At 39.8% G+C, this 15,582-nt stretch overlaps 1 protein-coding gene across 1 annotated transcript in view; it reads left to right on the forward strand.

Moving 5' to 3' along the window:
- The window catches only part of LOC127449574 (alpha-1-syntrophin-like), a 41,691-nt gene that overhangs the window by 12,462 nt on the left and 13,647 nt on the right, over positions 1-15,582 (forward strand). The window contains exon 2 of the mRNA XM_051713100.1: positions 4,835-5,020. Within this exon, the coding sequence (XP_051569060.1) occupies positions 4,835-5,020 (186 nt within the window). The remainder of the gene's footprint in view (positions 1-4,834; positions 5,021-15,582) is intronic.

Raw genomic sequence — 15,582 nt, forward strand, 5'->3', positions numbered from 1 at the left:
GTCCTCTGCCACCCAGAGTATGGAATACATTGGAAACTTCGTAAGTGGAGATTGTTTTAATTTTACCATGGTCCTTCTAATCTGTTCACATGACTTAATTTAGATTAACAATGAAAGCTTGTGAGACTTGCTCAAAACTTACAGCAAATGTCTATTATTTTGGGCAAGTCTACTTGTTTTGTCCCTGCAATGAAAATAATGTAAATGGCCATAACGGTTTCAGTTCATGATGATCACTTCATCTTCATTTTTAGAATTATAAACGGAGCATTCAAAGTTTTAGCTCTATAAGCATGCTAAATGTTTTCAATTAAAGTGGTTATTGGTTATCAATTGATTGTATTATTTTTTGTTGTTCTACTGCATTTTTCTATGTGACCATGATTAAGTCAGTATCATTAAATTCAGCTTTTTAAAAACAGTCTATTGATTTTATATACCAAGAAAATAAATCATATTAAGTTGCATTTGATAAATTAATCTTTCTTGTTACATTCTTTATAATACTCAGATTCTTACCGGATTCTATAAAAATAGCTTTATGTATTGCTTATAACTTTTGAACCCTTGGATATAGAAACACACTTTCATTTAGGGCTGTCACGATTATTTGATTTAATTCGATTACTTGATTAAAAAAATTCCTCGATTACAAAATTGCCGAATTGACAAATCAAAAATAAGGTGGAAGTGAAGCAGTCCCCGGATGAGGGTGTCAGCTGTGTGAGAGCATTTCACTTTAGATTTGAAAACAATGCAGGTCCTTAAGACAAAAAAAAACAAAAACCATAAAATCACTTTAGCAATGCAAGAGTACTTGAAAAGACGATACCCAGTTTTCACAGACCATAAACCAGCAAGTAATCGCGTTCGCTTAATCAATGACGAACGTGATTCTGAGGTTGCAGTTTTCCCCCTTGTTCCCCCACAAACAAATAAAATGGCATTTATATCTCTATAAAATAATGTAACCATGGATACACTGTAACTCATCCTCGATAAACAGGATTGGTGGGCAGACATTGTTTCTGAAAAGATAAAGCATTTAATTTCCATGGCCTGTTTTCCCATTTTGACTTCTAAACTAAAATGGGTAGATCATAAATAATTTTTCAGATTACTTGATTTATCATCAGAGTAATCGTAAGATTACTCAATTACCAAAATAATCGACAGTGACAGCCCTACTTTCATCTGATTTTGTGTCTCATGCCTATTTAAGTGGAGTCATTGATTTGAATCTCTGCCCACTAGACTGACTACCTTCTTAGAGTCTGGCAAGAATGGGAAAAACATATGTTGCAATAAACTTCTTAAAGATCAGCAGCGCCTGTGGCAGGTTGAACTTCCTCAACTGGCGAAGGAAGTACAACCTCTGCTGGGCCTTTTTCGCAATGGAGTCAATGTGTGTCTTCCACTTCAGGTCCTGTGAGATGGTAGTGCCCAGGAACCTGAATGACTCAGTGCTGTTTAGAATGGTGAGGGGGTCAGTGTTGGGGTGTTCCTCTTAAAGTCCACTATCATCTCCACCGTTTTGAGCGTGTTCAGCTCAAGATTGTTTTGACTGCACCAGACAGCCAGCTGTTCAATCTCCCTTCTGTATGCAGACTCATCGTCATCTCGGATGAGGCCGATGACAGTGGTGTCATCTGCAAACTTCAGGAGCTTGACAGAGGGGTCCTTGGCGATGCAGTCATTGGTGTAGAGGGAGAAGAGTAGTGGGGAGAGCACACATCCCTGGGGGGCACCAGTGCTGATTGTACAGGTGCTGGAAGTGAGTTTCCCCTGTCTTACAAACTGCTGCCTGTCCGTCAGAAAGCTGGTAATCCACTGACAGATAGACATGGGAACAGAGAGCTGATGTAATTTATTCTGGAGTATAGCTAGGATGATGGTGTTTAAAGCCAAACTGAAGTCCACAAAAAGAATCCTTGCATATGTCCCTGGTCTGTCCAGATGTTGCAGGATATGATGCAATCCCATGTTGACTGCATCATCCACAGACCTGTTTGCTCGATAAGCAAATTGAAGGGGATCTAGAAAGGGTCCAGTGATGTTCTTCAGTCCAGTCTCTCAAATGACTTTATGACCTCAGATGTCAGGGCGACAGGTCTGTAGTCATTAAGTCCTGTGATTTTTGGTTTCTTTGGGATGGGGATGATAGTGGAACGTTTGAAGCAGCATGGGACTTCACAATGCTCCAATGATCTATTGAAGATCTGTGTGAAGATGGGGGCCAGCTGGTTAGCACAGGATCTAAGACATACAGGTGAAACGCCATCTGGGTCCTGTGCTTTCTTTATCCTTTGTTTTTGAAAGACGCAGCTCACATCATCTTCACAGATCTTAAGTGCAGGTTGAGTAGCAGGAGGGGGGAGGAGGGGGTTGCAGGAGGTGTTGGTGTTTGTGTGAAGTGAAGGTCAGAGTGGGTGTGGGGTGTGAGATTGGACCTTTCAAATCTCACACATTCAGGTCGTCAGCCAGTTGTTGGTCTACCACAGGGTTGGGGGTAGGAGTCCTGTAATTCATAAGTTGTTACATGCCACTCCACACTGATGCAGGGTCGCTAGCTGAAAACTTGTTTTCCAGCTTCTCAGAGTATCTTCTTTTAGCCACTCTGATTCCCTTATTCAGTGTGTTCCTGGCCTGATTGTACAAGACTTTATCCCCAACTCTGTAAGCATCCTCTTTGGCCTGACAAAGCTGCCTGAGTTCCACTGTAAACCATGGTTTGTCATTGTTAAATGTTAAATAAGTCCTAGTAGGAATGCACATATCCTCACAGAAACTGATATAAGATGTAGCAGTATCTGTGAGCTCATCCAGGTCTATGGCTGCAGCCTCAAAAACACTCCAATCAGTGCAGTCAAAGCAGGCTTGTAGTTCCAGCTCTACTTCGTTGGTCCACTTTACAGTCCTTACTACAGGCTTAGCAGATTTTAATTTCTGTCTGTAGGTTGGAAGAAGATGAACCAGACAGTGATCAGATAGTCCCAAAGCTGCTCTAGGGTCAGAGCGATAGGCATCCTTTATTGTTGTGTAGCAGTGATCCAGTATATTTCTGTCTCTGGTTGGGCATGTAATGTGCTGTTTGTATTTGGGCAGTTCACATGTGAGGTTTGTGTTGTTAAAATCCCCAAGAATAATAATAACTGAGTCTGGGTATTGTTGTTCCGTGTCTGTGATTTGGTCAGCCAGCTGTTGCAGCACGGCATTCAAGCGTGTTTGGCGCGATGTACACATTCACCAGAATAAACGAAGAAAACTCCCACGGCGAGTAGAAAGGCTTACAGTTAATAAAGAGTGCTTCCAAATTAGGACAGCACATCCTCTTTAATGTTGTTACATCTGTACACATACTTTCATTGATGTAAAAGCATGTTCCACTGCCTCTCGTTTTCCCCGTTAACTCTGCGATGCGGTCCGCTTTGAACAGCTGGAAGCCCGGCAGATGTAACGCGCTGTCCGGAATGGCTTCACTCAGCCAGGTTTCTGTGAAGCACAAGGCAGCAGAGGTTGAAAAGTCCTTGTTTGTGCAGGTGAGGAGATGTAGTTCATCCGTTTTGTTAGGAAGAGAGCGGAGATTTGCAAGATGAATGCTCGGCAGCATTGTTCGAAAGCCCCGCCGACGGAGTTTGACCAGCGTGCCTGCTCGTCTCCCTCGCCTGTGTCTCATAGCGCGTTTAAACAACAAAACCGCGCCTCCGACTAAAATGTCAAACAAAACGTTCGAATATTCAAAATCTGGGAAAAGATGACTGGTATATGCTGTCGAATGTTCAGCAGTTCGTCTCGGGTAAAACTGACTGGAAAAAGGTTACTAAACACAGGACAAACAAACAAAAACAACAAAACAATAGAAGCACTCCACACCGAGGTGGCCATCCGTGGCGCCCTCTTGATCATAAAGACGCTGACTTCCACACCTGGAGTCGCGAGTTCGAATCCAGGGCGTGCTGAGTGACTCCAGCCAGGTCTTCTAAGCAACTAAATTGGCCCAGTTGATAGGGAGGGTAGAGTAACATGGGGTAACCTCCTCGTGGTTGCTATAATGTGGCTCTCGCTCTCGGTGGGGTGCGTGGTAAGTTGTGCATGGATGCCCCGGAGAATAGTGTGAAGCATCCACACGCGCTATGTCTCTGCGGTAACGCGCTCAAGCCACATGATAAGATGCGTGGATTGACGGTCTCAGACACAGAGGCAACTAAGATTCATCCTCTGCCACCCGGAGTCACTACGCCACCACGAGGACTTAGAGCGCATTGGAATTGGGAATTCCAAATTGGGGAGAAAAAGGGGAGAGAAAAAAAAAGACAATTTTTGTTACCATGGCTTGTCAAAGCATACAAAGTCTAATTGTGCAACTAAGACAAATGCAATTAGGATTGAAAATATGACTGTCTGTATTTAGGAAGGAAACTGCTTTTCTAAGAAATTATCCTCTCATTATCTATTATCTATCTTCAAATGGTCAAATTACACATTTGTCTTTAATGTTTTCAGTTCCACTTATCCTGGTAAGGTAGTATAGCCTATGCAAGTTATACCTATTTTAAAACAAAAACAGTTCTGTTTTGGAACATGATAGCTGGTTTCTAGCAACTTCAAGCTGGTCATTAGCTGGTTGACCAGCTATCATGTTCTTGACCATCATAAGCTGGTAAGACCAGACAATAGTTGGTTTGTTGCTGGTCCAACATGGTCCAGGATAGCTAATGACCATCTTGGACTAGCTACTGTAGAAACCAAGGCCTAAACTGGATTTACCAGTTTTATCATTTCCTTCCATTTTTATTGTATAATTGACCACATTTATGCATGTAATGTTTTACAGGTGGGAAGGAGAATAAGATGCCCATCCTCATCTCAAAGATCTTTAAAGGACTTGCAGCTGACCAGACGGAAGCTCTTTACGTGGGCGATGCAATTTTGTCAGTGAACGGATGCGACCTAAGAGAGGCTACGCATGACGAGGCCGTTCAAGCATTGAAGAAAACAGGCAAAGAGGTCATTCTGGAAGGTAAGAATAAACAGGTACCGATCATCATCAGATACAGATGTTTAGTTTGGCTATGTTTATCTATGTGCTTAAATCAGGAAGGGAAACTGGGCTCATCAAGTGTTTTAATGGGGTCTTTAAATGGGGTTTATTGCAGCTTTCATTGGCAAAGAACCGCCCACTTAAGCAGGGAAACCCATCTAACTGACATGTAAAGTGACCAATCACAGGCAGGTTTGTCATTACGTGGTGTCTAGGGTCGAGGTTATCGGAGACGTCACATCCCATAATAAAAGACTGGCATGAGAAAATAAATAATTTATATAATGACATGTGAGTCTCGATTGCACAGGAAACACACGGGAAAATAGCGGAAAATTTGCAGAGAGTGTAAATACAGCACAGAAAACCTCATCACAGAGTATTTCACAGACATAACTAAGTAAACAAAGCAGAATATGCTCATGGATATCTGCTTTACTTTCTGATACATGCCTCAAACCAAACGCTGAATATCTCTAAAACAGTTGATGTCACTGACGTGGCAAACTTGGGCAAGTTCTGAGATTATTTAATCCTCAAAAGCGCACATTGTATCAACACGGAACCTTGTGAACTCGACTTGTGCTTCCATGTGGACCAGTGCAAGCTAGGCTCTTGGAAATCCTGTAGAAGTCAGCCAGTCAGATTTGGTCTGACTAGACTGAGAGAGCATTTCCAATTTTGTGTGCTATAAGCTTCAGACGGTTAGTACACAGACTGTGGGCGTGCCATCTAAGGCTGAGGGCTAAAATGACCTTCAAGTCTTTTGAAACTTTTTACTGAGGCTTTGTCAAGCTAATATTAAAGTTTGCCTTGATGAACTTTGCTTTTCTGTTTGTAATTTTGTTCATGCATCCAGCATGCTACAGTATTTCACTCATCTTTACATTGTAGTGCAGTATGCAGTATTCAAATGGGCAACCATAGGACATCACTAACTGTATAATACTAAAATTGAGTTCAAGTCGTATCAGTGAATGCTAATTACATTAATGCATCTCTTTTAAGAGGCTTAGATAGAGTCCATAATGGAGGGTAGGCTATATACGTTTTTATGAGCCAATGCACGTGTGTGTGTGTGTGTGTGTGTGTGTGTGTGATATCACAAGGCCATATCAGCATTTTAGCATCTCTAGGAAGACTATTAAGAAGCACTGATGCATGAAGAATGCAAGCAAGGCTGCATGTAATTCTGCTCTCAAGTCCTTCTAGGAAGTTCCTACTTGCATGTTGGGAAATCGTAATTACTCTTTGAGGTGCGTTCAAGTGATTTTTAGCATACAATGTAAATAACATTTAGAATTTTAGCAATTTATTTCTTTTTTACCTGACAAACACAGGAAGTTTTTTTTTTACTGCAACAAAAGGAAAAATGTCTAAACCGAAACCTAATGTCTTAAGCATAAACCTCAACAAATGTTGTTGGATTTATATGCTTAAAACAAGAAAAAACTATTTGTTAGTGGAGTGTGAAAAATAAACTTAATTCAAGATATATTGTCTGAAAACAAACTTAAACATCAATGTTGCTTCTCATGTATATTTATGATGTTTTAAGGATGTTTTACTGAAAAACAAAACAAAACTACTGATTAAGAATATATTTTTTACATTGTTTTTTTTTGTTTGTTTGTTTTTATTGTTTGTGTTGCCACGAATACGCTGATAACTACCAAAAACCAACCTATTCATAAAATCCGACAATGTTTACATGAGATTTGAAATCATCGGGTTATTCTCTGCTTTTGAAGTCAAAATGTAGACCCGTCATGCGCACAACACTCGAGCACAATTGATAAGTCGGTAAGAACTCCGGTAAAGGGGTTAACATGCAATGAAAAATGGGGATAATGGCCGAAAATCTACGTGTGGCAATCAGTTTATGCTTAAACCGTTTATGACATTACCCCAATCAAGGAAAACCGTTTAAGGTGTTTAAATTAGCTAACACGTTTTCGGCTTGTTAAGCATAATCAGTGTAAGAACGTGCACGTAATCGCGCTCAGACTATGTAGTTTGTCTTGCAAGAGTGTTGCCTCACTCACCTTCTATATAAGTGGAATCGCACCATCAACATTCACAATTACAAGTTAATAATTCAATAACAATTAGCTTCAGTATTGATTTCTGAATTGCCATCCCCTAACATGGAAAGTGTGCACTTAAAAGAAAATCCAGAGTTTAAACAGAAAATTCCAACATGACTTGCAAGCATCAAAACTGTAGACTTCTCTCATATTCCTTTCACGTTTATCTCCCTGCAAAATGATCATACACCTTTGAAAGCATAAGAGAGTGATGGAGAGACAGATAGTCAATGTGAGAGAGCTAGAAGAGGGTTATCCAAGAACAGGAAGGTTTGGAAGCATGAACATTCCTGTCATCCACTGCAGATTTTCCCACCGCGCTTGGGTGCGAAAGTCTACATTTGTTCATGGCCTCTTCACATGCCACACACACACACACACACGCACGCACACGCACGCACACACACACACATGTTGATGCAGCTATCATTATGAGGACTCTCCATAGACATAATGATTTTTATACTGTATGAACTATAGATTCTATCCCCTAACCCTACCCCTAAACCTAACCCTCACAAAAAACTTTCTGCATTTTTACATTTTCAATAAAACATCGTTTAGTATGTTTTTTAAGCGATTTCAATTATGGGGACACTAGAAATGTCCTCATAAATCACATTTATAGCATAATACCCTTGTAATTACCAGTTTGTAACCTAAACAAATGCCTGGATAATATAACACAAGGTACAGTGATATAAATATACGTGGAATAATGTACATTAAGAATAACATTAGGCTATAGTATAAAATAGGATGCATACTATTAAAAAATAATAGGCTAAAAAGAAAACACTGGCTCGTGGTCTTTTATTTATTTAAATGATTGTGATACTTTGATATACAGTATTATCTGTGCAATAAAAATAGCAGTTCTGCAGTTCGTTTATCTACAGTAAAACATTGCATGTAGTCTTTTTATGGGATATTTTACTACGAGCTTAGTACATAGGAATTGCCGAACCTCGCTGCTATTAATGCCATGAGAATATAACAGGCACAGTGATATAGCCCACATATTAAATAATGTACATTGTACATTAAGACAAAAAAAACATAAGCAGGTTTTCAAAAACAGACCGGGTTTACATTTGCAGTACAAAGGGTTCATGCACTGCAACTATTTATTTTTAAGCATACATTTTTGGGGGTCACAGCTGCAAGCCCAATTCCAGTTGATTAGCGCCACCAACACGCTGGATTGAGCAGCTGCAACAACTCTGGAAAAATGACAAAAAGCTCTCATTCATTGGTCAGTCAGTTTTCATCACAGTCCAAAGAAAAAAAAAATCGGACCACTCTCCATAAAAAAAGCCTCCGGATTGTCGGCGGACGATTTGTCTGACCCGATGCCAATAGCGCTATGGGAATCAATTGTTCCTGTTAAAAAGCTTGTCGGAACGAACACCGAAAAAACGGACTTGGTGTGAACAGGCCCTTAGTGTGGACATGGCCTATATCTCATTCTTCCTCGTCTACAAACAGTTTTACATTCAGGGTCTGAAATTAACACCCGCCAAAGAAAACCGTATTAAAGTAGCCTACTCTGACAGTGTTTCCTGTACTTCCGTTCAGCAGCGCATAACACTGCAACTGAATCTACAGCGCAAAACATAAAGTGCGACCGATGTAGTCCCATTCCCAGACAAATAACTATTTTGAGCTGGTTCCATTAGAGAATCAACAACTACAGTGCAACCAGTGTTGTCCAATTCAAGAGTGAATCGCTGCGTCCCAATTCGCCTACTTATACTATGCCCTTAAAGTGTGCACTCTTTTGGGATGGAAAGGTGTCTACTCTTTAGTGTGTTGAAAAAAAATAGCAGCCACAGTAAGCAGTACAAATACAGTAGATGGACATAAAAGAATGCATGATGGTAAAATGAGGATTATTAATCATTCATACCCTTTTCTGATCAATGTAAATGGAGCCACTTGATCATTTGCAATTTAATGAGCCGATCAGCATCTTCATCCTATAGTGAGAGTTATTTTCTCTTCACAGAATTTAACCAAATTTACGTAATGTTTAATGTTGTTTTATGCTGTAAAACCATGACGAAAAGATGATGCGCCATCGGTCTTCACGCTCTCATGTTTGTTGTTTTGCATGTATGACAGTTGTAGTTTTGAAGCAAACGGTGAACTCCTCTTCCGTTGAGCAAGTAATTGTGGGCAATATCTGAAAATCGACTGGAAAAGGTGGACCATTTGGGCAACTTTGGGACAGTCATTTCCTCATACTATGATTAGGAAACCCTCATTTTAATCTCGGATACTGTTTAGGGTAGATAGGGTCCGGATTGGAACGCAGGGGTAGACCCTTATCCATCCATCCATCCATCCAATCATCCATCCATCCATCCATCCAACCAACCATCCGTCCATCCATCCAACCATCCATCCAACCATCCATCCATCCATCCAACCAACCATCCATCCAACCATCCATCCAAACATCCATCCATTCATCCAACCATCCATCCAACCATCCATCCATCCATCCAACCATCCATCCACCAACCATCCATCCATCCATCCAACCATCCATCCATCCATCCATCCAACCATCCAACCATCCATCTAACCATCCATCCAACCATCCATCCATCCATCCATCCAACCATCCATCCATCCATCCAACCATCCATCCACCAACCATTCATCCATCCATCCATCCATCCATCCATCCATCCATACATCCATCCAACCATCCATCCATCCAACCATCCATCCAACCATCCAATCTATCCATCCATCCATCAATCCATCCATCCAATCTATCTAAACTCCATCCAGTTTCTCTCTCACTCTCTTTTACCTCTAAAACACACTCACTGAAATCCCCTCCCAACTTCCTTTTAACCACTACAGTGAATTAAATAAATTCCAAATACAAAAACCATGTCCTAATCAGGCGTGACCCGTCATGTTTCCAGCATCAACACATTTTTCTGTCACCACTGAAAGCAAAAATGCCGCTCAGTGTGGCAAAATCACAGCCAAGTGGAGCGTTATTGTGTCATTAGGACATGGTTTGCGAACAATGCCACTGTTAAACATAAAGCAATCAAGATGAAATCAAATTGGATTGGTTTCCCTAATTCATCTACTCCAAAATATTTCTTGCATATAGCCCAGCCCTATTGGCCAACATACTGCCGACACGCGGTCCGGTTCAACTTGCTTCACGTGTGTTTTTGCATCACTGCGGCGGTAACAATCCTCAGTATTCAAGGGGGCGATAGAGTAACCTTCAAGTTTTGTGTTATTATACAGGTCAGTTGCTATAAATATATTGACTTTACCCTACTTGCACAGCAATATTGTTTTCAAACTGTTGCTCCGCCATGACAGAAGTTGGCTTCAAAGAGAAAACTCACCATAAAAGCGGACAGTTTCCAGTAATGTCCACTACAGCGCCCCTTGTGGCAACATTGAGAATGCAACACATACTTATGTTGTGTTATGAACTGCAGTCTGACACATTTTGCGACACAACAACGCATGAAATTGAGCTCGTATAACTAGAAGTGCCTGAGTTCACGTACTTGCATACGGTGTATTTCAACTTTAACTTTGGACATGTTCCACTAACATTTAACAACCAGAAAGTGTCAAAACCTTTTGTCTTCATTTTGAACATCATATCTATTGTTTTATCATTTCAAACCTAAAAAACTTCATTTTGTGAAATGTTAGGCTTGAAAAATGCGTTTGTGCTAACTGTCTTTCAATTAAATGCCACTTTGATATTTTGATCTAATGCAATGACATTTAGACATTCGACAACAGTGACTTTTTTGGGGCTCAGTTCACATTAGTTTGGGCTGGTTGTTGTGGGTGTATGTGTGTTTTTTCAGGAACATATTTGTGTAGGCGCCGAGCGACATTCCGGGCACAGCATGCTTTCGGAGTCACTGAGTAGCCAATCAGGCAGATTCCGGATGCTCCCACGGTAACCAGAGGGCAGGGAGCTCTGCTCTAGGGAATTGTTGTTTTTGACGCGGCTACAGGGACTTGTGTTTGCCCAGTGAGGCTGCAAGAACAAGTACATACTTCCATGTCACCCGACTCGGGCCCCAGCACATGGAAACCGCCGGGTAGATGGGTCAAAGTCACCAACGAGAAGAATTTGTATCTTGCTACATTCTTCGACACAAACACGCTGTTTATCAAAGATCTTTAAGGATGCTTGCTTTCTATTCAAAGGGGCAGGAATTTTCCCATTTATATAGTGTTGACAGCAGAGACTGCTGACAGATTTATACATTAAAGAGGCCCCTTTTACTTTGTTTGTCTTTCTCCTTTACTGTGTTTGTGTTTCGGCCTAAAGCAGAGATGTGCTTATTTCACTGTGGAGTTGGGTCAGGCTTTGGACAAGCTATATGTTATAGCTATATACCTGTGTAATGCATTTCAACAATTGTCTCATTTGTGTCTATTTTTATCTCTGCAAAGGAAATTTAGAAAAAACATCTAAGGTAAAGTTGACACTTCAATAGCTTGGTTTTCATCCACATATTTTTGTGCACATTTTGGAATATCACATAGAAACTGTCAGATAGTAACACCAAGATTACTGTACATTTACAGTACATTTATGCATTTGGCAGATGCTTTTATCCAAAGCGACTTACAGTGCACTCAAGGTATACATATTATATTAGTTTGTGTGTTCCCTGGGAATCAAACCCATGATCTTGCTGTTGCTAGCACCTTGCTCTACCACTTGAGCTACAGGAACCACTATGCAAATAATCTTTCCAAAATGCGCATAAAAAACTAGCTCACTCGAGATGGCTACATTTTAGATTCAATAAGAATAAATGCGCATAAACTATGATGGAAACACATTTACTGAATATACTCCTATTCATATTATTAGGAGTACAAGATATGTATAATAAATGTTATGAGACTGAATAATTTGTTCATAAATGGACTAACCAGTGGACCAACCGTTGCATCTGAAATGTTGCTCTGGTCATCCTGAAATAACAGTGTCCTATAAAAACAAAGCCTCAGGTTTATTGGCACTTTTGAAAAGAGATCTTATTGTTCCGCACCGTAAAATCATAAGGTTGGAGAAACGCACACACATAGTGCTCCCAGAACTGTGTGACGTGCTGTTGGAACACATGGGATTCCATATCTGCCAACACTTCCGCTTTTACCGAGTTTCTCCTGTTTTTCCACCCCTCCTCCTACTTTACTCCCGATTTACAATTTCTCCCAAAAAACTCACGATTTTCTGCATCCATACTTTGTTCATGAGAATGTGTTAGACCTCCAGGTAGGGTTGCAATCCGTCCCGTAAAATACGGGCTCATCCTGTATTTAAATATGCAATGATGCATCACGTATCAAATCAATACGGGACGTGATTTGTCCCTGTTCAGATGGCGTCACAGTGAAATCGTTCCAGGTCGTTAATTTAACATTGATATAAGTTGGACATTTTTCATACGGTGCGTAAGGGGTCGTCTGAAATGTTCACACATTTTCATTGAAAAACAGAAGGTTCCGTATAAATGTTCAATAAGATGTACAAAATTGCACAAATCCAACAATGTATAAATACAATCACTGAGTCATAAAGACAAGAAGTACAGGTAAAATAAATAATTAAAATAAACGTAAAAATACATATAAACCTAACATATAAACGTAACTACACCATTCTTCTTCACTTACTGATATTTAACCCTTGTGCGACCTTCGGGACATTTTTGTCTTTTTCATTTTTGTTTTTTCGATCATTTTGGCTGTGTTAATGCCAACGGCATAAATATTGCCAAACGAGTGTATTTTTGGGGGAAGTTTTATATTTCAACCTCAGTTCCTATAATACACTGTGTACACAAAATAGTTACACTCAGGACCTTCAGGACAAAAATGTCCCCATTGAAACCCATTAAAACTGCAATATTTGATCCCAGTGCCATTAAAGCATAAAATCATGAATTCTATGATATTATACTTTCATTCCAGAGCCCTGGCTTCAAAATTTACATTTTTTATATTTTCCACCAGATGGCGCCATTTTTCTCATGTTTAGCCTATGGAGCAAATACATGCTTTTCCCCTATTCTCTGTTTGCTGTATTATAGAGTACTGCAGGCCAACTGAATAAATGATGCAGCTAAAATTGTGTGTGTGTGTTGATATGGATGTCAGAGTGTGTTTTGTATGTGTGTATTGAGAAATGTGTGTGTGTGTGTGTGTGTGTGTGTAAAAAACAACAGTGGCATTATATAAACAAACTGGCATTTATAGGGTTAAAATCCTGAAAATGAATGAATATTTGGCAGTTATAATCAGGACTGATGTTGGTTAAAAAAATTAACTAATTGAAAGTGGAAAATAATATTAATATATAATATTATTATGGCATTTTTTTGACGTGGACATTTTTGTCCTCGAAGGACCTCTGAGTAACTTTTTTTATTGACAAGGGTTAAAAGTAGTCGTGTATTCTGACTAAATAATTTTTGGCATCCAACATATTAATTGAAAGGTTTTTTTTATTGTTTTTTTATTTTTTTTATTTCATTATACTAAGTAGATGTTCCACCAGTGACCAATTAATTTTTCAGGAAGTCAACCTACGAATGACTTCTCTACAACTGTGAACATTAAACTGTGATAAAAGAAAGCATTTTAATATCGAACAAATTACAGTAGTTTTTTCCCAATTGGATACACACTGTGACTGAAACAATTCACCAATTAATCAATTTCTCTTGCTAATGTGCCAGAAACATATACCCATTCAGCAAAGCGGTTAACACTTTTTACCTGCTTCCACACAATTTGCGGTTCTCATGCATTCTGTTCACAAAACACAACTCTCAGCAGTCCAGCACAATTGTCATATGTGAATACACCTGCTCCAAATCTAAAACCAAGGGAGACAAACAAACAAAACTCAATGAGATAATGCAGCAAACACACCTCATCCGTGCAAACACAATCAACCAAAATGTAATACTTTATTGCCTCAAATATATAAAAGTCAAACAACTGCTCATTGAAACATCAAAAACATGGAACAACAAAGAGCATAAGGAGGCATCTCAGGGAACTGAGGTTACGTTTTTCCTTGCGTGTGTAAGATTTTGGAAATGTGGTATTTTATAATGGGTTTTGTGTATGTAGTTTGAGGAAATGGGTCAGTGATTCTTTAAAATGTGTGTATGCAATTGAAAAAAACTGTAAATACTTTAGTTGTAAAAACAGATCTGCTGATTGTGTTTTTGTGTGTGGCCAGCAGGTGAAAGATTGAGGAATTTAGACACAACATGTGTGAAAACAGACTGTGTGTGTTTGTTATGTGTGTGTGTGTGTGTGTGAGAGAGAGAGAGAAGACACTCTCAAATGCTTTTGCATCCATTCACTGTACTATAATGCATTTATAGACCAAGAGAGAAAGACTGGTGTGGCTGTAAGCTGATGTATGTGCTGACTAGGTGAAGTATGTCTAGGAATGGGCTGACCATTGAGCTGAGCTCTATTCTGGGCCGAGGAACCCCCTCTCACGCTCTCTCACTCGCTCTAAAAGAGACAGACAGAGAGAAAGTCAGGGGTGTGTTTAACAATTCAGCTTCTACGTGAAACTCTATCTCCCCCCATAGTGGCGTCTTCTATGTATAACCATGATGAGTGAGAGAGCACGAGAGTGGCTACAATGTGTGTTCATGCTGAAGGGGTTTAAATGTACATTTCGTGTTTTAGCGTAATACGAGGTCAACATTCGGTTGAGTGAACGCGATTGATTCATGTCTTAATACACACCGCATTCAAAAATCAGTAAACGTGTTTAGGCAGAGGGATTATAAGACTAGTCTTCCACTGGCCATGACATGATACACAGCGTGAAATACTCGCTCAGTTCACTGACTTATGCAGCCGAACTGCTCCGTGTAAGTGGGAGAAAGTGATGAGAAAAGACTCTGGATCAGTGGCTCCAAGCAACGTCCTACATCGATTGTGTGCGCAGAGAAAATGTCTTAGTTTCTAAAAATATTCTACCTTTTTGTTTTATAATAAACAAGTAGTTTGATTCATGAAACAAACCATTTTTATGACATTTTGGAAGCATTAAAAATTATTCCATTCAAGTTGTATCAACATGTGCCTTTGAAGTTGTGGCGTCTGTGCGCACCGTGGATCAACTCAAAACAAGCGTGCACTGAGATGACTTAAGTGAAGAATATTCATTTATTCATCAGACTTATTCCTTGAACATGTTAGACTGGCATTCCCCACTGAATTTTATCCTCACTTATTGAATTCTATCCTGATTAAAAATCTAAAGTTGACTCTGGCATTATCGATGGGCACCGCACATGATGGCATATATGATGCAGGTTCAAGTGTTGATCTTTGCTGCTTTAGGTAAGACTGTGGTTATACTTCATTATTCATATTGGCTGCCATGTTGGTAGA

Source organism: Myxocyprinus asiaticus, chromosome 12 (genome assembly GCF_019703515.2).
Source record: "Myxocyprinus asiaticus isolate MX2 ecotype Aquarium Trade chromosome 12, UBuf_Myxa_2, whole genome shotgun sequence".
Taxonomy (NCBI): domain Eukaryota; kingdom Metazoa; phylum Chordata; class Actinopteri; order Cypriniformes; family Catostomidae; genus Myxocyprinus; species Myxocyprinus asiaticus.